The 23,714-nt window shown below is 36.8% G+C and overlaps 1 protein-coding gene across 1 annotated transcript in view; it reads right to left on the reverse strand.

Moving 5' to 3' along the window:
* Nucleotides 1–9,678, reverse strand: part of mars1 (methionyl-tRNA synthetase 1) — a 19,277-nt gene extending 9,599 nt beyond the window's left edge. Inside the window, exons 1-9 of the mRNA XM_037679422.1 lie at nucleotides 9,450–9,678; nucleotides 4,944–5,034; nucleotides 4,539–4,617; nucleotides 4,166–4,297; nucleotides 3,996–4,071; nucleotides 3,677–3,861; nucleotides 3,041–3,144; nucleotides 1,848–1,964; nucleotides 1,359–1,562 (exon numbers count right to left, since the gene is read on the reverse strand). Of these exons, the coding sequence (XP_037535350.1) occupies nucleotides 1,359–1,562; nucleotides 1,848–1,964; nucleotides 3,041–3,144; nucleotides 3,677–3,861; nucleotides 3,996–4,071; nucleotides 4,166–4,297; nucleotides 4,539–4,617; nucleotides 4,944–5,034; nucleotides 9,450–9,552 (1,091 nt within the window). The 5' untranslated portion in view covers nucleotides 9,553–9,678. The remainder of the gene's footprint in view (nucleotides 1–1,358; nucleotides 1,563–1,847; nucleotides 1,965–3,040; nucleotides 3,145–3,676; nucleotides 3,862–3,995; nucleotides 4,072–4,165; nucleotides 4,298–4,538; nucleotides 4,618–4,943; nucleotides 5,035–9,449) is intronic.
* Nucleotides 9,679–23,714: the final 14,036 nt, after the last annotated feature.

Here is a 23,714-nt window from a genome sequence, read left to right on the forward strand (position 1 = left end):
TACCGTATTATTTGGCGTTCCTTTAGCGTATAACTTAGATCTTTTATCGTATTGTTTGGTGTTCGTTTAGCGTATAGCTTAGATCTTTTACCGTATTGTTTGGCGTTTGTTTAGCATACATCTTAGATCTTTTAACGTATAATTTGGCGTTCCATTAGCGTATTGCTTAGATCTTTTACCGCATTGTTTAATGTTCATTTAGTGACTACCATAAATCCTTAAATACGGTTTCTTTTTATACTTTATATTTTTGCTACTTTTGGGTGTAACTGGGACCTTGAGTACAAATTTCATTCCACCTCATATAACATATATGATGCAAATGACAATCAAGATACTTGAACTTGAATGTGAGACTGAGATTAATGTCTGATGCTTTCTAAGTTGCACTATATTAAAGCAAAAGCTCCAAAACAAGACGTCAGATGTCAGGATTCATTTTCAGCACACAAGCATTAGGATTTAGGATCTAAACGTCACTGCTGAACAGAAGTGCCACACTTTTGTGTCCAGTTTTCCATTTTAAGCAGGTACTCTATGTAAAACCAATATTTTAAGGAAATCTAAACACACAAATTGCCAAAAAGTAATAGTTTTACATTATTTCTCAAAGACAAATTGACATAGCAATTTTTTTCATCATTTGTTTTCCTCAATATTAAAATAAAAAAAAAAATAAAGAAAGTTCTAAAACTATGATACTTTGAAAAAAAGATGGTCTTTTTAAGAATTATTCTAATGATGTTTTCCAAATGTATTGATTTTTTTTATTTTTATGGATGCAACCATTTTTAAGAATCTGACTTTCTAAATTTCTTGCCTTCTTTAAGTGGATGCAGCTTATTGAGTTCTGTTGATAAAACAGATTTTCAGTTATTGTTCATTAAATTTATTTTTATTTATTTATTCATTTACACCTTTTACATTGCTGACTAGTGTCAGGAATGAGAACGTCATCTCCAGGCATGTTGGTTCCTAATTGTAGAATTAAAACAATTCCTATAAGCTAAGCAGTAGTTTTCTATACAATCTTTGAGGTTAAGATGAGTAAAAATTTTGTGTGGAAATGGTCAGATGTTGTCACCAGCCTGAACAGCAAGATTATACTGATCCTACTTTAAGTTATGTAATTTTATAATAAGTGAACAATAATCCCATGGAAATATGTTGATCCTTCTACATCAGAACCAAACCAAGACAGGATCAGACCTCTAAAGACTGGTTAAGATTATTATTGGAATTTTTCCTGTTAAAATATACCTCTGTTTTTGCATGAAATAGAAAAACACCATCTTTCTGAAGCAACAGCAGACAAACAATTTGCCCGTTGATGTCTTTAAACAGACTAGCTCACTTACTCGGTCTGCTTCTCTGTGGTGGTTCTGCCGAAAAAGTCAAAGTCAATCTGGAACCATTTGTAGATGCTGGAGTGAACTGTGTGGTACTTGTCGCAGATCTGTTGAGGTGTCAGGCCCTCTTCTCTGGCTTTGTTCTCTGTAGCTGTGCCGTACTCATCTGTGCCACACACAAACAGCATGTTCCAGCCTCGCAGACGGCCATACCTAGGAACGGTAGCGGTGAAAACACATACAACGATGACAAAAACAAATATAACATTTAAAAAAAAAAACAGGCCAGCAGAAATATGCATTAGGGTTCCAAGTCAATAAAAAGAGGGAAAAACAGAATAATGTAATAAACTATGATAAGAGTGTGGATGATGCTTTAGGGTACAAAATGTGTTAATTTACAGCAAGTGACATGTTTTGGTTATGAACGTTATCTTTTTTCTAATACTGTACATAAAACAAACAAATATTACAAGCATTTTATTTTATTTTTTTTACCTGGAGAAGACATCAGCACTGAGAACGCAGCCAATGATGTTTCCAAGGTGAGGAACATTGTTGACATATGGCAAAGCGCTGGTCACAAGGACGTTTCGCTTGCCCTCCTGGGGCAAACTGTCGTGGGTCAAAAAGAAGTTAAATTTAACATTGACTTAACATAACCTACCCTTTTTTTTTGGGGGGGGGGGGGGGGGACTATCGGACAATAAACTTAACAAAAGTGTTTAACTTACCAGTAAACATAATTTCCCTTCAGCTAGTATATACAGTAAGCTTCAACGGGTAGCACAGTAAAAGCAGTAGTGTAGTCTATACGTGATACTCGGGTATATGGAGTATACCCACTAGAAAAGCTTAAAACTTCAGTATACCCACTTAAAAGTGCCCAATGATACATGACATATCATTAGGCATGTGTCATTGATACGTTAAACGACAGTTAAACGCTTCAGTAACAATCTATCGGTATGCAGCACTTTGCTTTGATACTGTTTTATAAATTCTTTAACATGTTTTTAATACAGAACCAACTGTTGTACAAAGTTTGTTGTTCATTTATTCAAATATAAGCATCAGAGACATTTGGAAATGTTCGATATGCTTAAAAATCCAAATAAATTGTCGATTACATTGTACTAACCAGTGTACTTTGGTTTCTAAGCACGTATACCCACTACAAAAATGTAGACTACACCACCGAGTAAAAGTGTAGATGACACAATGCCATCAATAATTTTAATCTGCAATACTTTAAGTAGAATACTGTCAGGGGAATTATGTAAAGGTCACGGATGCTATCACCAACTAATGTTAAATTGACAAGTGTCTTTCTGTCTACTCAGAGATGAGCCTCATAACTGATAACTTCTGACACATTCATAAACTGTGAGCTGTGAAGCAGAGGTTGTCTTGACCTCGCCTCTGTCTGATAACTGGTATTAAAGGATAACCTAACTCTTTGTCCGTGCGTAGACTTTGCAACTGGAGCTTCGATGGGACATCTGTGTAACTGTGTGTGAACTCTGACCCCCTTGCAAGTAAAACTGTGTTGAAAGATCTTGTCGTATCCTCTAAGTAGCTTATTTGGGTAATGAGCTGATGAAAAGGTAATTAATTTATCCAACAAATACATCTTCTGCAAGTCTCTCTGTGTTTCTGCTACATTGGGTAAAAGTGTTTTTAATACTTACATGGGGTGTGTGTTTGTTGTCAGTGAGGTGTTCAGACTTTTCCTCCAGGTGAGAACAGCTGCTTCCATCTCCTCCTCAGAAACATCCCGCTCACCCTCCTCACACTAGCCAAATGCAGAGATGTATAAAAAAAAGATTAATGAGATTTATACAGATATATGAAGTTATTATGTTTAATATGAAAATGTATTTTAACTGTGAGGCAATTTAAAAAAAAGGAAATGGTGAAACACTGCCCCCTGTTCTCTATCTAAATGCACTTAATAATCAATCTTTTACAAAGATTAGGTTGAGACTCACTTAGAAAATGCCTCTGCTTTACAAGAAAATTACAATATTAAAACATTTCCAAGCAGGGGAAACGCTACAGAGCACAAAGCCAGCAAATACGGTAAACGTTTAACAATACACGTGTCCTTCTGGATGTTTTATTTTAATCATTTGAACATATACAGTAAAAAAAAAAAAAAGATTGTTTTCCCAGTAACCCCAGGTGAACATTTTCCTTAAGGCATACACACAAGTGTAGCTTTACATGCACAAGTGTAGCTACCGTAAGCATTTAAATTCCTACAAATATATTGTTCTGTGAGAATGCTTGAAGTCTAACAGTTTAAGTGATGATCTAGCAGATACCTCAGCAGGGCTGCTGTTGCATGGCTGTGTGTCTCTGCACTGGCTGCTCTGAGGCGCAGGTTGCTTCTGCATGTAGCTCTTCATGGCCTGCAGGCCTTTTCCCTGAAGCACCGTTTGAGCAGCAGACTGACAACTGTGCAAGGCAGCCACACGGTCAAACCAAGCCCTAACCGACGTGTGCTCACCTGAAAGAGTGACAGGGAAAGAAAAGAGGGAGAAAGAAGCAAAAAATGAACAAAAATACTGCAAGAAACTTGAACTGAATATGTCTAAAAGAAGCAAACATAAACTGCAAAAAGAAGTAAAGTGAAGCACTTACTCAAGGCTAAAGAGGAGTCAGATAAAACAGGGTGTAGTGCCCCCCACAAAACAACGTCAGCAACAGAAACAGCTTCCTAAAACACAGAGTAAGTTGGTTAATATTACTTCTACTGCTTGACGTTACAAAATAATTACAATAGCATGAACGGAAAATACTTGATACGGTACCCCAGTAAAATACAACATGTTCCCCTTGCTCAAACTTTGGTCCAAAAAGTTTAAGGGACTTTGAAGAACACTGGACACCTCTGAACCTTTTCCCTGCAGCACTGCCATGTGAAGCGTTTGTAACAACGCAGGCTGTAAAACGAAAAGTAAATAAAGGTTTATTTAAACTGACTGAACAACATCAAATGCAACTGTAAACAAAAAGGAAATGAAGTTAAGCAATATTGCTTTGGTTCAACACAGAATATGGTCAACTATTCCTATCTGATGTACAAACTTTCTTTACAATAAGCTTCAGTCATCTAGTTGAGTGAATTTACTGCTTTGCCAACAAAACTGAAGACACAGGTCAGATGATTCATGAAGGGTGTACCTGAAGAACTGTGGTCTCCCATTCAAGCCACTGATTACAGAGATTGTTGCATTCTTGTCCATTTGCTTCAAAGAAGTATCTGTGACGAAAAACAGACAGACGTGCCCAGTTAAAAGCTTGCTGCTCAAAGCTAAAAAAAAAAAAACTATTTAAAATCAACGTATATACTAAATATTATTACTGTCTAAGAAATAAAATTAAATCATAACAATTATATTATTTTGCAAAACAACTTCTTAAACCTTATTTTTCACATTTACACGTATGTCAGAAAAAAAGTACTTGATTAAAAAAAATACTTTTAAAATACCCAAACGTCTTACAGTAAAAGTAATCTAATGCATGTAATATAAGAACGGAGAAGAATGATTTGTGCAAATATTAAAGTATGTATTGACTTCTGACCTGCAAATGGCATTAGAGCTGAAAAGATGCTGCCCACTGGGCAGGAGCAGAGCTGGCAAGGATGGACGGCTAAGGAAAGGCACCACTTTCTCTGTAATTCAAGAGAAAAATAGACCAAAGATTTTGTAACAAACAACATTCATTTAGTTCAATAAAAGTTTTCATGTTTAAAAATAGTAACTTCAACAAACGCTAAAGTACCTTCATTAAATTATAAAAAGTAAACCCTCATTTAATTCTAAGATTTGAAATGTTGATAGATAATAACAGATTATTTTGTCTTCAACAGGTCTTAAAAAGTACATACAACCATGGATGAACAAAATCAAACTAAACATAAACAAAAACACTTTATATTAAGTGTCTAGCACAGTGTTGGAAGGGCAATGAACTGCGCTTGTTTTGACGAAGAGTGTGCAAGATTTATCCAGGCTGAAGAAAAAGACAGGTACGGTCATATAACTGACCACTAATAAAGATTATTCTGTAACTTACCGAGTCAGAAGGCTTCAAATACTAACCTATAAAATGTACTGCATCATGTGGTGTAATATGTCATCTTTTATTGTGTTGTCTAAATTTATATTTAGCTCAATTCAAAATATGATGCAATTCAATTCAGTTTATTTATATAGCGCCAAAGTCACAACAGAAGTTATTTCAGGACACTGAACAGAAATGCATAAAACCACGTTTAACAAAGTCTAACGTTTACTAGGACTATATATATTAATTTACAGATTATCTATCTCAATTACAATTAAATGTGTTTATTATTGGTTTACTTTAAAAAATGATCAGTGTTTTCAAGGTTCATGCTCAATTCATGCTCTCGAGGGGCCGAGATGGTGTAGAGGCAGGGCAGCCGGCTTGGGACCCGAAAGTCCCAGGTTCGATCCCCAGTCACTGCACATCACGTGGCGTCTCTGGGCAGCACGTCTCATCCCCAAAATGTCCCCCGGGCGCTTTCAATAGCTTCCCACTGCACCACCTGGTGGTGGATGGGTTAAATGCAGAGACTAATTTTGCCATTGTATGGAAACATACAGTGCTGACATTGTGATGACATTATTATTATTATTATTATAATCCAGGTAAAAAAATCCAACAATGTTCACTCAGGTCATCTGGATGGTTTCTTTTTTTGTTGAGAGACGTTTCGCCCTTCATCCAAAGGACTTCATCAATCTGAGGAGTCACAAACAAACTGTTTCTCCACCAAGCAGCACACTCTCATTGTGGACCATCCAGTTTCCTGGTGATAAGATGGTTTTGTCTTATTACGTCTCATCACATTTTGTCCTTCATCTGAAACGTCTCTCAACAAAAAAAATAAATAAATAAATAAACCGTCCAGATGACCTGACTGAACATTGTTGGGTCAGTGTTTTGTTTTACTACAGCATTATACTGTTTTTGCAATCAACAATATGTCAAATAATTCACAGAATCCATCCATCCATCCATACATTATCTTTTACCCGCTTATTCCATTTTGGGTCACTGGGGTCGCCGGTGCCCATGTCCAGCAATCACTGTGCGGGTGGGGGACACCCTGGACAGGTCGCAAGTCCATCACAGGGACACATGGAGACAAACGAGACAAACAACCATTCACTCTCTCACTCACACCTAGGGACAATTTAGAGTTACCAATCAGCCTAACATGCATGTTTTGGGTCTGTGGGAGGAAACCGGAGCACCCGGAAAAAGCCCACGCATGCACCGAGAGAACATGCAAACTCCACCCAGAAAGGCCCCCGGACCGGGATTTGAACCAGGGACCTGCTCGCTGAGAGACAGCAGATCTACCAGTTGCGCCACCGTGCTGCCTATTCACAGAATTCTTCAATAAAATGATTTACATAAATTATTTATTAATTTTAAATCACATCATGTACTACCCCCAACCCTTTAAAGTTCTAACGTGTAATTTTGAGTACGCGTGTCAGGTGGCACATCAGTCTTGTGCCACTTGGCCACATATTTTCCAAACAGAGCACTTCGCTCTCAGATTGCAGGTTTACTTGTGGTTCCTAGAGTGTCTAAAAGTAGAATGAGAGGCAAAGCTTTCAGTAAACAGGCTCCTCTCATGTGGAACCAACTTTCAGTTTCTCTTAATCAGGCTGACACCCCATCTACTTTAAAACTGGGTTTAAGACCTCCCTTTTTGATACATCATATAAATGCCAGTCTTGTTAATTAAATTTCTGTGATCCAAGCTTTCTCTTAAAATAGCAAAAATAAAACAGCAGAAAAAAATGCCCCATGAGTTAGTACTTTACCTGTTAGTTCATTATTAGTAATGTAATAGTTACTGATCTCAAGATAGTTTTATCTAAATCTATATTAAGAGCTAAATCAATATTCATACTGTTTTTGTGAGGTTAAATTCATTAAGCAAACCAGGATTTAAAAACTCTGAACCCAAGACAGACTGTTAGTTTTAGGCTGAACACAACATGACCTCTCTGCTGACAAAAAATAGACCATGTGAAATGTCAGATCGTTTGTTTACCTAAAAGTGTTATCTGGTTCAAGTTCACCTAACCACACTAAGAAAAAAATCCTCATTTCCCCATAAAACAACAAGCTGGTCAAATAAAATTAGTTTAAAATGTGTACAGAAGAAAAAAATATGTCTTGTAGAAAATGTGTCAATTTAGGCCTTTTCAAGGCGAGTGTGAAATCACATGGAATGACTTTCGTATGATTTTAGACTAACAGAGAAAAACTGTTTTAAAAATCATTGTATCTAACTTCACAAACATGTGTCATTCCTTATGAGAATGTATGTGTTAACACAAGCCAAACCACTGATAACCTCAGTCAGATAATAATGACATTTCTCATTAAAAGTAGGTTATGTCCAGTGATGGAATGTAACTAACTACAAATACTTCGTTACTGTACTTAAGTACATTTTTCATGTATCTGTACTTTACTTAAGTAGAGTTAAATGTGGGTACTTTATACTTTTCCTCCACTACATTTTACATCAAGTATCTGTACTTTCTACTACACTACATTTCTATAATGCGTTGCACTACAAGTTACATTTATGTTGCAGCTTTTTGATTTGTTTGTTACTTTGAAAGTAACCAATGGTGAGAGGGGAGTTGGTCCATTGAATCACTGCAAAGTGGGCAGGTAACGTTAGACCCACCTTCAAGAAGAGCTGGGCCAATGACATATACTCTAATATATTTGTCACTGAGCTGGGTGCACCTGCAGCACCGCTAACACACCCAAAATGTATTCAACCACAAGAGAGTCAGCCAGAAGATATGCTCCACCCATGGCCTTATTGAAAGACTGCTCAGTACAACAGGACAGATTCTCTCTCCCATATGAGCCAGACTGGACTCAAAAATCTTTGAAAACCAACTTCTTCTGAACTTGAACAAGAAATTCTTGCTGCAATATTAAAATGTGTCAGTTCATGGGATGCTAGGACAGGAGACGAGATGTCTCAGGTCCAAGTTTTAAAAATGGTGTCAGGAAGTTAAAATAGTGTTCAATATTGACCCATTACAAGGTTGACTAGACAGTATTTTAACTGGAGTTGATGACAAACTGGAGTTGAAATGATCAGATGTTCCTTTGTTAGGTCTAATGCTCCTTTTGTTCAGGCACACAACTTTTACTTAAATGTGTTTACTGCAGTTAAAATGACACATTGGGTTTTCTCTGTGTTAAATAAAAACTTTCAAAAAGTATAATCATTCCTCTTTCTTATTTTGATCAATAGCATTTAACTCTGCATGTCATCCCTGAAATTCTGACGCACAGAATCACAAGTCCAAGTGTGAACTATGTCACAGAGATAAAAACATGTATTTTCTGCAGCATTGTTCATTAAAATGGCTCAACACTATTAATGTATTACACAAAATATACATATGGTACGCAGACTTAAAGATATGTAGACAATTGTATTATGTAATACATTCATGAAGTACTTTTACTTTTAATACTTTAAGTATTTTAAAAGCAAGTACTTTTTTAATTTTACTTAAGTAAAACGTTAATGTGGTACTTCTACTTTTACTAGAGTACATTTTTGTCTGTTTACTTGTACTTTTACTTAAGTACAGTGTTTGAGTACTTTCTCCACCACTGGTTATGTCACACATTTGTTTTCAAATCTAAAATTATAGTGACATAATATTCAAAGCTGCATGAACATACGGGCATAAAAGCTTAACAAAAACAACATGAACCAGAACAAACAACACTAAAACAAGTCAAACACAGCAGTTATATGCTGTAAGGATGTTTTCCAGTCGTTTCCTGATGCACAATGTTCATTCTGACTGGCAGATGGCAGAGCAAGCTAAGTTAGCTAGCATGCTGCTTTCACAGAGGCCCATTATTCAGCTCAAAATGTTATAAAAGTACAAATAATAATTTGTCATTACTGTTTTCGTGAACAATGTCCGTTATTAAACTTAAATACACGTATATTCACAGTCAACAACGTTAAGCTAACCATGCTTTCCCCACCTTCGTGGTTGACGTACAGAACTTCGCACTGAGCTCCTGTCACTTCCAGCGCAGCTAACACTTTCAGGCAATGCGGGTTGCCTTCACTTACAAACAGCTTCATCTGGCCGGTGGCAGCTCGTGTTGCTATAACAGCTGGACGCAGACTTTCTTATTCGTATTTTGTTCTCAGTCTCTCTGATAAAAACCTAAGTGGTCGTTAGTAACTTTGCCGGCGAGTGCTGTTCATGCTGATGCAAGCAGCGCTTCCTCTGTTAAAAATGGGGGAAATGTAGTTTTTCGGCTGTTTCTGTATCCCTTGTAGAAACTGGGGCTGTCTAGTTAATAAACTACAGCTCCCAAAGATCTTTTCCAACTACGTAACGATGAGCGTTGAAAGAATGGCTCGTTCTGTAAATATCTACCAGTATCGGTGGGCGGCACGAGTCTTTATGTATTTCAATAATATACCGGACGAAACTGTTTATTAAAACACGCGCACCCTGTTACAACTATTTCGGTCATCTGATTGGTTTTGTGAAAAATTATATTCCCCAACTGTAGCCAATCATAAGGCACCAAACCCCACAGAGCTCGAGCTATTTTCTATCCGCTTAAAGAGCGAGGAGGGGTTCTGTCATCATGGGATGGAAAGGTAACTAGTTCTCATGAGTTCTTGTTAATTTGAAAAAAAGTGCACAGCGGAGTTTCCTCCCTGTGCTTTGCAATAGTCTAACTATGTAAATGTATTTATATCAAGGAGATAAGAGCAGCAAACTTATTCATTAAAGGCACATTTATCGTCAGTTCATTCCAAAAAAACAAGAAGAGAGCTGTCACCACGCACGTCGCTGCAAGGTGAGTCAATGATGCATACATACCTCAAAAGCTAAGATGAAATTGTTTAATTATTATTTTCTAATTAAATATTTATGCAATATACAGGCCGCTGTCATCCTTTTAATCTTTAGGGAAAAAAATCTAAATCCGCTATTAAAAAGTTTGTTGTTGTTTTAAAATCTCAATCAAAAATGGGTTTATTAACTTTAAAAAAAAAAAAGGAATACAGAGGATTCTTTAGAATGCTTTTTTTTTAACTTAGTTTTATGCATATTATCATTCTGTGCCTTTTCAATCGTTTTTTATTTATTTTTTATTTTTTATTTTTGATACTTCATAAATAAAAAGTATCAAAATAATAAAAAATAAAAAAACGTGTATATGTGTTTTGCACACTAATTGACCGAACATGTGTGCCTAAGTTGGTCAAATAGGTCATAAGTCATTCATGTCTTACGTAAAGGTTTACGGTAAGAACAGCAGTAAATATTTCTTTCAAAACAAGTTCTTTTTTCCACTTCATAGTTTCAAACCACTTAGTGTCGCAACTGCTTACACTTTGACAATAAGCCACAGAGCTATTCACCCTCATATACTTCCTGTGAGAGAGCATCATACATTTTAGTTTCCTGTTTAACCCTTCTTTATAAACACATCTTTTACTACTTTTAATTATTTTAGTGTAGGTTTTCATTCCAACTTTGCGCTATAATTCTACAGGTAAACTTGACTAGACAAGTCTCTCTTGAAAATTAGTCCTCATGACTCAATGTGACTACATGTATAAATAAAGGTTAAACAAAAAACTATAACGTTGAAGAAACAAGCAGCTAATCTTTTGCCGTCTTTTATAACCTTGCACTAATAACAGACACTTTGCATATGCCATGGTTAAATATTCGCCTGCAGCTGCATGCGTGTTAGCCTTTACCAGAATATGGACATGTTAACCACATGGGTTGATGGAAACAGTTTGACTGACTCATTCCATTTCTGTTGTTTCATTCTTAAGATTGTGCAAAGCAGATTTTCTCTCTTTTAGTCAACGGAAGCTTGAAAGATTATCACCGTTTACAACTTTCCCAATTAAAGTGCCTTGCACTTCCACCGGTGTTAGTTACAAGTTCACCATGCCTACTGCTACACTCTCACACTGATTGATTGATGTGTGGATCTGATGTCCGAGAGAGATTGTGATCAGAAGTTTTAGACTGTATGGTTTATTATTGGTCAGATGATGCACTGCAGCTCTGTGGAGATAGATGTGTTGCTGTTTGCAATTTTACTCCTAGTGAGGGGAAAACCATGATGATAAAGTTCAACAAAACCTCGGCTAAGCTTTGTGCTTTATATAGTTCAGACCAGAAGATGAACACAACATAGCCTGTGAACAGTTTGGATGTGACTTCTGGCCATTTTATTACTCTATATAAGTACTTTTCAAAAGTCTAGAGAAGGATTCTCCAATCCTGCTCCTCGAGGGCTACCATCCTGCATGTTTTATGTTTCTCTGCTCCAATACGCCTGATTCTATGGTTGGATTACCTCTGCATGTTTTGCTGAAGGTTGATAATCACCCATTGATTGAAATCCGGTTGGAGCAGAGAAACATTTAAAACATGCAGGATGGTGGCCCTCAAGGAGCAGGATTGGACACCCCTGAAAGCAACTACTGCATTCTGTTCTTCTTTTTTATTTTTATTTTTTATTTTAAATTCTAAATGACTGTCTTGCATTTTTAAAAGTTCTCTATATCAGCAGTTCTTCAGGCTTTATAAAAGACTTTTAAGGTTTTTCTTAGACCCTTTCTTTAGTCTTGCGTATCTAAAGCCACTGGTTACTGACCTATATGAACCACTAGGGCATAAAATAATGCATACATTTAGAAGCATCATGTCCATCCCTGACAACTTTTTCTAAGAAACAAATTGAAATTGTCACTTTAGGTGTATTATGGTTTGCGCCATAAACAAGTAATTTATTTCAATTCCTCTGACATGACAAAAAAGGCTAAGAATACCAGCGTTGATCCGCTCTAATAATGTTTTTTCCTTTAACAAGTTTATTCTCAAAGTGCGTTTTGCTAAAAACTTGGATAATGAGGATATTGTATATTATTTAAAGCAGTCTATCTTTATTGTGTGAAGAAATGAGCACACTGGAAAAGTGGGGGCAAAATCAAAAAATTGCTGGACTGAAAAGCCTATTACAGTCAATGACTGTTTTTGATCGTTGCATCTTTAAGAAACACAAAATAAAAGTACTGCAATGACCTAACAGAAGCATTGTGTGTTTATTTGATGCATTAGATTGTTAGTATTTACAGAGCAGGTCAGGAGAAATATAAATCAGAAAGTAAAACACCCATCTTTAAAACACAGCGGAGTCTTTGTCGTGGTTTGGGCTGCACTTTTAGCCAGTAGCATTGAAGGATCAGGTTAGACTTCATGGCATTAATGCAAAAAATGATCAACTTTTAATCATATTGAAGCTCGTCTCTGAGATCCTGGATCCGGTAAATCTTTGAACGATCATACCAGAAATTGATATAAATCTTGTTAAATTGTCCATACTGTTTGCACGTTTTAATAACCTGGACTTATTTTTCATTTCTGAAGCATAACATGAAGAAACAATGAGTGGTTGGAAAATGTTTACTCTGCTTTAGGTGCCAGCTTTAAATAAATATTTTATATACACCATTTTTTAATCATATACAGTCAGTTTGGCACTATATTTATAAAGAGCACTTTAAAACAAATTAATGGTCAGATTGAACAATTTAGTTTGTCAAACTTACAAATATATATTTTGTATAACTGGATGTGTTATAATGAATACATATCTTAAGATCTGCAGGGTCAAGCCAATATAAAATAAGATTTTAGTCATCTTACAAATATGTATAATAATAATTATAGCTTTAGGAGCTGCTGTATATTATTTTTCTTTTTTGATTCAATAGAGAAAACGTGTTAATAATTAATTTAGTTTAAGATATTCTGCCTCACTTTTATTATTAAAGCATTTTCTATGACCAAGTTTTTGTCCATTGAGGTGCAGGTTTAAATAAGCAGACAAAAATAGAATAGAATAAGAACATACATAATGAACTTTTATTGTCCCCATAGGAAAATTATTTCTTAGTAAGCAAACACGTAACATCCTCCTAAAATAACAACCAGAATAAAAACAAATGATCTCCATGCAAACACAGTGAAGACAGGAAAAAACCTGGAAACACTGTTTAGTTCAGGTTAAAACCCAAAGCCAACACTGAAACAACAGAACATATAAAAAGAAAAGTCGACATCACCTACCTTCTTGTAGAACTCATAACAGAAGTGCATTGCTCTATTATTTAACAGAGGTCATCCATGTTGAATGATTTTAGAAAAGTAGAACAATTATAAAATCGATTAAAAACATCCTTCAAAAGTTACTTGAAGGGTTTCTACTGTTCAAGCCTGCAGAGCAAAAATAATTAAGGTAATAAAACAATTAATCTTTAAAATATTTGTTTTTGAAACTTATTACTGCTGATATGAAGTGTCACAAGAACGTAATATGCAGAGCGAAAGGACTGATCGTGAACAACTCAGACACAATAGTATAAATTATATGCTTTTATTTACAGTGGACAATAGTTCAGGAAGTATCAGGAACCCTGGAGAGCAAGGAGTTGGGTCTGGTCCAAGGTAGTTGATCAGAACGTTCAAGATCCTTATGGTAGGTAGTTTGGTTCCATAATCCTGTACGATTATGAGAAGGTCCAGTAGACTCAGAAGGACATGTGGATGGAGAGCGAGGAGAACAGCTGAAGAGCACACAGGTAGGTTTCCAGAGATGCATTAGAAGGTACAGTAATCAGGTAGGTCTCAGGAGGCACACTGGAAAGATCACAAGGTAAGTATTCACAAAACTATAGAGATTCACCAAAAGCCTAGAAGCACGAACCATAGGCAGGGTAATGCTCGAGCATCGAATGGAAGTCATCATGTGCCTTAAGACCCACATACTCGGGCATACTTCACTCTGCGGAGTCCACACGTGCTCGAGGCAGACTCAAAGTGGACATCCGCCGGACATGTCTACGCAAAGATAAATTTTGATGACCACGTACATATACTTGGTGTCACACAATAAACTGCCCAGCGACGGTGTTCATATCGACCTGTTTTGTATGCGACACCAACCGCTCTCTATGTTCCGAGCAACCAGTCGTAAGGATGTGCAGCGCGACCGCCGCTCTCTGTGCAGCACTGGGTGCGGTGGCTGCCCTGGTGTTGAAGAAACCGGGCTAAGCGCCCAACTAGCTCATCGAACTTGCTAGAATTCATCCGAAAATATTTAAAATGTTTCTCGCTGTCCATCGTCTTCATGTCCTTCTTTTCTTTTGTTTGTTTTTTTGCCAAGAGACAAGCGATCTCCTCCTCCTCCTCTGTTGACGCCATGACTGAAATTGTGAGAAATGAAAGAATTTGTCACAAGAGAATTAAAATCTGTACGCTTAAGTATGAAGTCTCATCCATTTGCGGACAGTATGCGCAGAGTCCGTGCGGCTCACAGAGTATGCACAGAACGCCCGAGTAGGCCTGTCACGATAACAAATTTTGCTGGGCGATTAACTGTCTCAGAAATTATTGCAATAAACGATAATATTGTTTAGAATTTGACAATAATTAGTAATGTCAATTTTAAGAAGAAATGTTGGTTAATTTTTGTGTGTAGTACCTTTTTTGACCACTAGATGGCAGTATAAGACTGTTTGAACCACAGGATGGATAGTGAGGGAGCGAGCAGTGTGTCTCTTTAAGAAAAATAGGAGTTAAAATGGATTTTAAAGAGAAAAGAGAAAGGGAGGGGTCAGTGAAGAGCGCTGGAGTTGAGCCTTTTGTCATCCAGTGTCCAGTAGAAAGAGAGAGACACGAAGAAACGATAAAGCCGATAAATTAAAATGAGGTCGATAATTTTCATTTACTATGCAAATAATTGATTTATTGTTTATTGCAATAGGCCTACGCCCGAGTATGTGGGGACCGTTATATACACCTGCAGCTGGTCAGGAAACATTGCTTGCAGGTGTGGAAGTATGGCGCCCTCTTGTGACCAAGGAACAGACGTGGAACAGGAACTCCCACATGAAGGACTGTTTTTTTTTTGGCTGGTGAAACAGTCTTCTTCATACCTGCAGCAATTAAAATGTATTTCACTTTACTTTCAAATAATTAATCCTGTTTTATTTCTGATTTAGCTTTAGATGTATAAAAGTAACGCATTATAAGATATTTTTCTTGTCAAAGTGCTGAAAGGTATATTCAAACAGAAATGACCCAGGAATTCAGTTGCGTACAATGAAATCATGCATCATAAGTTTATGAGTTTACATGATTACTGAAACAGTTAAATATTTGATTAGCCATTCTACATGAAATTAACCTGTATCTATTTTCATAATGGTGAATTTCCAGAAATTCATAAAAGCTTAATATTATTTGTTTACAGCTTTCACAACAAGATAATTTCAGCTTTTCCTTTTTTCTTTTATCACGGTAAACTGAAAATATATTTTAATTTGTCGAGACTCAGTTTCATGCAAATACGTTAATGAACAGGATGCCAAATGCTTTAGTTGATTGTTTTAATATTTGACATGTTGTAATCCTTGTTTACATTTGTGTAATGTTGTTTTATTGCTTTATTGAGCAAATAGCTTCTTTAACCCTCTGGGGAAATCAGGTCTGTTTGAATATTTGTGCCTCCAGAATATTTGCCTTTGGAGATTCGGCTCTTTTTCCTTTAGCCTCGGCTCTGTGCTCACACAGCTGAAAGTGGGTTTTCGACTTGCCTGATAGCTTTTGACAGCTCACTCTCATCCCTGGTGGATCAATGGAGCTCTGCGCTCTTCATTGGAAACATCAATGTTCTGCACATTCCCACAGGCTCAGCAACAACCCACCAGCCCAGCCAGGGAAAACTGATATATGTTTTATTCTATACAAGATCAATCATGACTTGTGTGCTATATTTTATTTTCTTTGGGCAGAAACATGGTAATTGAAATGTTTGGGAATCACAAATAGGTGCTTAATGGACAATATTAATAACAATAAGCAAAATATTTCATGTGAAATCAAACCTTAGATTAGTGATTTTTATTTTTATTTTATTTGAGTTGGATTGAATAACTCATTTTTGTTGCCCATCTTATTCCTTTAGTTCCCTCCAAAATCCCATTTATGTGAAGTCTATATTTCTCCCTTTCTCCCCAACATTATTAACTATGAAGCAAAATTAAGCTTTTTGTCAGTTTTATTATATGTTGCTTTTAGAAATGTAGCAAACCACATTACTGATCATTTCCATTAAGGCTGAAATAATTGATCAAAACACATAAAACTTTAAAAAAGCAACGTTATTTCACAACATTTTCCTACAAGAAACCATCTTTAAATAAGTTGCTGTTTGATGCTGCTTTTTCAATTGTAACAATTAGTTGCATACTATTTTACTATAGTCTATTAATAATAAAAATCTGGTTATTTAGTAGGTTTAAAGATAGAATAATAACTTAGTACAGTTTCCAAAGGCAAGTCAAGACGTGAGATCAACAAATTGTACTATTTATTTAAGAACAATTTCAAATAATAATCAAACGCTCATTTTTCACACTGAACTATTACGTTTACCGTAAATATTCATGCAGTGTGTTATTGTGTGAAAGCATTCATACAATAAATAATCACAACTTCTGGCTTTCAGCTAGTATTTTCTGCCATTTCACTGAATTTGATAAAGCACTGATTATTCTTTGTACAGATCTAGTAGAGTGCTGTATGAATGGGTAAATGAGGGCACAGATAGTAGTGTAAAGCGCTATGAGTGTCTTGATAAGATAGAAAGGCGCGTTTTCACTTCATCACAGTCTCCCAAGCAGCGCAGAGGCAACAGTGAAAAGGAAAAACTCTCTCATGAGGAAGAAACCTCCAGCAGAACCAGTCTCAGGACAAGCGGCCATCTGCTTTGACTGGCTGGGTTTGAGAGGAACAGGAATGAGAAAACAAACACACAATGACAGGTCCAAGATGGAGGCCATCAGGTTTTCTCTAGGAGGAAAAAAACATAAATCACATGTTAAGAAAGAATAATTACAAATACAAACTATTCATTTGCATTTGTTCTTTTGATGAAATGAGGTCAATTTGTCCTCCAGAAGTCTAAGGTTATAGCAGCATATGATAAGGAATAGGTCAGGAAACCAAGCCGACTAACTATAGGATTTATCAAAAAGGAACATTTTCCCAGGAAATGCTATTTTTTCTAGTTTCCCTTTCATTTTTTTCCTCCTGTAAAATTCCCAGGCTAATTTGAGGGGGGAGTGTAGCGCTTGAATCAATTCTTTTAAGAGATTAAAATGCCTTGCGGACAATCCTGCTGTAATTTGCCCAAAGGTGAAAACATGGATCCGTCTTGTTGTTTTTGTTGAATTTGAAAAAGGAAAAACTTGAATATAATTGTAGTTAATTCTGAAGAAGTTTTGGCTGTGTGCTGATAGGAGCTTCAGGATTCATTGTAAACACAAGTATTGCGTCAGCAGTCTCTTGAAATGATGGCATCACACATGTGAAGTATTAGTATGTGCAGCAAGGAAGACAATAACATGCTGGAGACACTGGTGATGGCAGCTGGTCACAGAGGTTGTTGTCACGATGGCAGTAATGAGTCTGAGCCAATGGCTGCCTCACTGTCATCATCTGCTTTTTGATTGGCTCTCTGACAGTTTACTCAGCTAATCACTGGAAGAATCCACTCTACCTGTTTAGAAACTTAACACACCCATGCATTCCCACACACACTCAGCGGCCAAACGCCGCACAGGGAAACTCGGTGTGTATTTCAGTGTGTCTCTCTGGTCCTGTCATCAATAATGCATGACTTTGGGAGGATGAAAGGCTGTTTTGGCTTCAGGCATGCGTCTCACATGGAGAAAGAGACATCATTGCTAGCAGTTATAATTGTACATCCACAAAGTGAACACTTCGTCACATGGTTTTTGTCAGCAGAGTTGTTCGTTAGGCTTAAAGTGGGCTGGTTTGGGACTAAAATTCTTGTGTTTTTATGTGTATAGATGTGTTTTGTATTTTTTCTGCCTAATCTGGCCTAAGGATAAAGAATGGTAAAAGGTATATTCATTGTAATGAAGTTAGTACAACAGAAGCATGTTGTGGACACAAGTCAGACTTAATAATTGCAATCTGGTGACTTTGGAGGCTTGGTTAAACACTAAACTCTTGGACATGTTCTTTAGAGCATTCTTAAAGAGATAGATTAGACTTTCTGTAAATAATGTTCTATGAAGAATTTGTCTACCGTCACTATCTTACATGGAGTAGGCGGCGTTAAAAAAAAAATTTAAAATGAAACATTGCATGAACATGTGCTTCAATTCTCAATTGTGCAACTAAGGACAATGAGAAGCCTTTTTTTTATTAAGGTAAATTGAAATGTCTTTTCAACATTTTGATTGCTGTTATTTTGACAAATTAGCACCTTTGTTTTGATATGTAATGTGAATAATACATAAACATTTATCTCATATTTTAATAAATAATCAACATTTTATTAATGACCCACTTAAACTGTCAAACTGATTTGCAATTTAGTTGTGCTGTTTAATTATTTTTTGAGTTTTTTTAAATAAAATTGCACAATGACTTTGGTCTGCGGAGATTTTTTTTTTTATGGGTAGAAGTTCTGTTTTTCTGTTTTTTCCTGTTTTATCCTGTTATTTTCAGCTGAGACGGCTGTCTAAGCTGAAGCCTATACTCTCCAAAAAGAACCTTGAGACAGTGATCCACGCCTTCATAACATCTAGGCTTGATTACTGCAATTCACTTCTGTTTGGAATCAGTCAGTCCTCCATTGCTCGTCTACAACTGGTCCAAAATGCTGCAGCCCGATTTTAAACTGGTACAGGCTATAGAGAGCACATCACGCCAGTTTTGGCCTCCCTGCACTGGCTACCCATTCACCTTCAGATCCAATTCAAAATTCTCATGCATGTTTTTAAATCACTGAACAGTTCCGCCCCATCCTATCTCACTGATCTTCTGCAGCCATATGTCCCACCGCGCTCTCTGAGGTCAGCAGGCCAGATGCTTCTCTCAGTCCCAGAAACCCGTCGTAAGCTCAGAGGTGATAGGGCTTTCTCTGTTGCAGGTCCACGACTGTGAAATGAGTTGCCACTAAGTGTCCGGCAGGCTCCCACACTCTCAGTCTTTAAGTCTCGCTTGAAGACCCACTTCCATTCTCTTGCCTTTACCACGTTGTGATTTGTTTTGGTCCGGTCTGTTCTCTACTCTGTTGGCCATTTTAGTTAGCTTCTGCTGCTATTTGTATCTGTATTTCTATTTTATGCTTTCCTGTCCGCTGTGCATGTTTGTTTTCTTTTGTACAGCACTTTGGTTGGCCTTGTTGCTGTTTTTAAGTGCTCTATAAATAAATTGGTATGGTATGGTAAGTTGAAATGCTTACTTGAAGGGGCAACTCGTGTGTGATATTAAGACACTTCTAAGTGGCTGTTGTGTTTAAAATTAGTGTTTATGTAATTATTTTAAGTGTACATGTCCAATATAAGTTTTATTCGTTCAAGGCAGTCAAATTTGTTCATAACGTTATTATTAGTAAGCCTGAGAGTTACCAGATCCAAGCAAACGGCTACCAGAACGCACCCTGTCAAAAGAAGAGTTCCCGGATCCTGTTCCGGCAGTTTCTGGCTCAGATTAAGCCCTGCGTGGTCTCTAAAAGTCCCCAGATATGAGTCTTGTTTGGTCTGATGGTATCTTTGGAAAGCAAGTCCAGTCCACGGAGACCCCACAGGGCACAAAGGTTTTATTGCTCACATCCAAGCATGCTTCTTCTTCAGATGTTCTTTGTCTAAATCTTGACTGATCAGAGGGTTTATTGCTGGTAAAAAATCTACCCCAAAATTACATGGGTGGTCAGTATTGATAGAAGAAACTGAATTTTTATTCTGTAGCATTCACACCTTTCATTCCTGTGCTTTGTTAAAAAAAATGTTTTTAAAAGTATTGAAAATTGTAAATTCTCGAGGTGAGGATTTTACTTACGTTTGAATATGTTTCAGTAGGTAATGTAAACTATAGAGAAATGAGACATGCTGCTACCTTACTGCTTTTTTATACCAGTTCTGTATTAGGTGATGCAATGTCTCGTGTCACAAGCATCACCCCGCTACATGATGGGGTTAAAAAGCCAGTTTAGCAGGCAAATTGGGACGTTTGTTTGAGCATAGTAATCATGTGCGAGCAGAATTTGCCATGCCACTGTGAAGGACAATTATTAAGTCCTAACCAAAATGGGCTCACTTTTTACTCATTGTTGTGACAATTAACTGAAACTGAGCAGCCTGTCTCAAGTGCAGCAAGTTTTTCCTCTTAATTCCCCATGATGCCTTTGGTTATAGACATTCATATGTAAATACAGTACAGTGTTCATGCATATGAGTGTGAATGTGCCCTGTATATCCGGGAGTGTGTGCAATAAGTCTTTGAAGTTGCTCATACACTCTATATTCCTCCTCTTCCCGTGTCTCGTGTGTCTTTGAACACCATGTAGGCATGATTATTAAAGCCTCTCTTTCGGCTTCAAACATATGGGATGAATATGGATAAGATTTGACACCAGTCTCTCCACCAACACCCTGCCTGTGCTCCACTTCATTGCTGATGTACCGTAAAGGTTGATAGGCCCAGAATTAAGCAATCTCTGTGGGAGTTAAACCTGTCACTCATGGGCTTGTCTTTAAGCTAGTTAAAAGAATTATTACACCGCTGATCTAGAACGACATGGAGCTGCAGGGGAGATTTAAACATGAATGTTTTAGTTGTTTTTGTCTTTCCATCATCTCAGGTGATGTGCACTGTATCCTTATGATCATCATCCACTTGTCATATCCTCTTGATAAGTAATTTAAGGTTGGTTTTTTTTTGGTATTTTTTGTGTCTTTACATAAATCTGCTGGTTTTGGCATGCATTCCATTCATAAAAAGCCTGCTTGTACTTTATACTTGTTTTTCCCCGAGGATACAAAACGTTGAAACAGGCAGCAGTGTCATCCATTGCAGAAATATTGTGCCCCTCCTATAATCCAGCATGTGCTAAATCCAGTGACTTTTTCCAGATTGATAGTTTTGTTGAAACGTGTGCACCACCAGTATGATGATCTTTCTATGAGGTTTATTTAAATATTATCATTAAACTGATCTACGGATTAAAAATAAAAAAGAGCTCAAAATCTGGACAAAATATTGATGAAAATCTGCTTCACTGTAACATCCATGGCCCGTTCATTTTTTCTCACACGCCCAGTGACACAGTTTAACACTCAGATCGGCATTTGGATCGAATCAAGTCCAATCAGTCAGCTGGACAGACGGCTGCTTTTGTTGGGTCAACAGGTTAAGGTTTATTTAATTGCTTATGTGTTTGAAGTGCATGTTTTAGTTACACGAATGAATTATGAAAAGCCATGAGAGGTTTCAGCTTTATTTCCATATCTTAGGAAAACTACTGGCTAAATGAGTGAAGTAGGGTCAGCAAGGGTTTATCCTGCAGAGGCAGGATAATTTGTCTGCATAGGATTATCTGTTGTTGCATGCATGTATGAAAAGAGTCACTGCATTTTTTTTTTTTTCTGAATAGACTGCAAGCTTGGGGGGTTTCTGCCTCTTCTCTTAAAATACCTTCTTAGAATTAATAACGGCAAAGCCAAAAGGTGAAGGTGGACGATTCTCTTTTTGTCTGTGTGTATTACCAAATAATCTCACGAATTACTGAATGAGTTTTAATTAAAATTTCAGACAGTAAACATTGGATGTACACCTAAATAATTAACTTTTGGAGCTAACTCAGTTTGAAATGGCTGCCACAGACAACTGACCTTGGTAAACACCAAATGGCTGTATATTCTGCCAAAATTTGGTGTAGTAGAAGCTGAGAACTTTTTACAACACGTACCCAAGTACTACCTAATTTTCAGTATCTTAACTTATTTATATACTCATACTCTCTTACTTCAGGACTGTGGAGAGTTGCTCCTGTGCACAGATGGCAAGCCTGTTTCATGGAAACACTCAAAGCATTCAGAAAGACGTATAAAACTCACTTGGAGTTTTTCTCCCTTTTCATTCTTCCACCCCCAGTTTAGTGCAACTGACACAACGTCATAATCTTCATGCCCTCCCTCCCATATGCTGCCCTGCTCTCATCAGTCATTACAGGGTGCATGTGTCTGACTCTGGCACCATATGGCCTCTCTGTGGCGTTGGGGTGTGTGATGACTCTGCCCACTCTGTTGCCATGCGTTCTATAAATAGAAACACAGATTTGCTTTATTTCTTGTTTTTGTTTTAATCTCCTTACCATAGTCAGTTTTTATGTGTTTTCCATCTTAGACATCAAATAATTAAAATTTTAAATAATCTGGTAAAATGATACCACTGCAATCAGAGCTTTTGTGGACATTTCATTTAGTCAAACAGCAGCGAACACAACTGTGGTGAATCAGACAAAACTAGTATAATTAATTCTTGAGTCACAGAATGACGAAAGCCCGCTCCATTCCAGACGCATCCTCTCTGTCCTCAAACACAGTCTTGCTCTTTAAGAGCTTGAAATAAAAATCAGGAACAATCCAGTATGATGTTAACCATTTGGACAGCGTAGTTTTGGGTCTGTGCTGGTAAGTGTATCTATCAATGTTGGTTAATTACTTGTTGCTTTGTAGGTTAAGTCTGCATTTCTTCTTTTTTGGCCTGTGAGTTGAGCGGCAAAGAAAGACAGGAAAAAGCAAACAGGTGTGCAGTTGCGTTACTGAAGCTCTTCCTGTTTGTGCATGACAAAAGCTCCTTGTGGACTGACTATATGGAAAGTTATTGCTGCATGTTTTGACTTTTCTTTAAACCTGAAGCATGTTGTATTTTTTTTTTTACTGTTCTGTGAATTTTGTTGCAATCTAACATTCTTCTGCATACAGTATGTTATTTTAGTCATCCATTTATCAAAAATATTAAGCTCATTCAGGAAATGGATGCTATGACTTTTTAAACTTTTTGACTTTTTGAAATAATAAAATTTATTTACAAATATTTTCCCTGTAGAAATGCCCAAAGTCTCTTCGCTTTATTAAAAAAAAAAAAAAAACATTGTTCTCTCTGAAATCTTCCTCAGCAAAATGTTTGCTCTAGTTTTGTCTTCTTTTATCTACCATTTGGCTACTTTTACCTAGCATTTTGCTACTTTTGTCTAGCATTTTGCTACTTTTGTCTAGCATTTTGCTACTTTTGTCTAGCATTTTGCTACTTTTGTCTAGCATTTTGCTACTTTTGTCTAGCATTTTGCTACTTTTGTCTAGCATTTTGCTAC

Source organism: Nematolebias whitei, chromosome 7 (assembly GCF_014905685.2).
Source record: "Nematolebias whitei isolate Nwh7 chromosome 7, NemWhi1, whole genome shotgun sequence".
Classification (NCBI taxonomy): domain Eukaryota; kingdom Metazoa; phylum Chordata; class Actinopteri; order Cyprinodontiformes; family Rivulidae; genus Nematolebias; species Nematolebias whitei.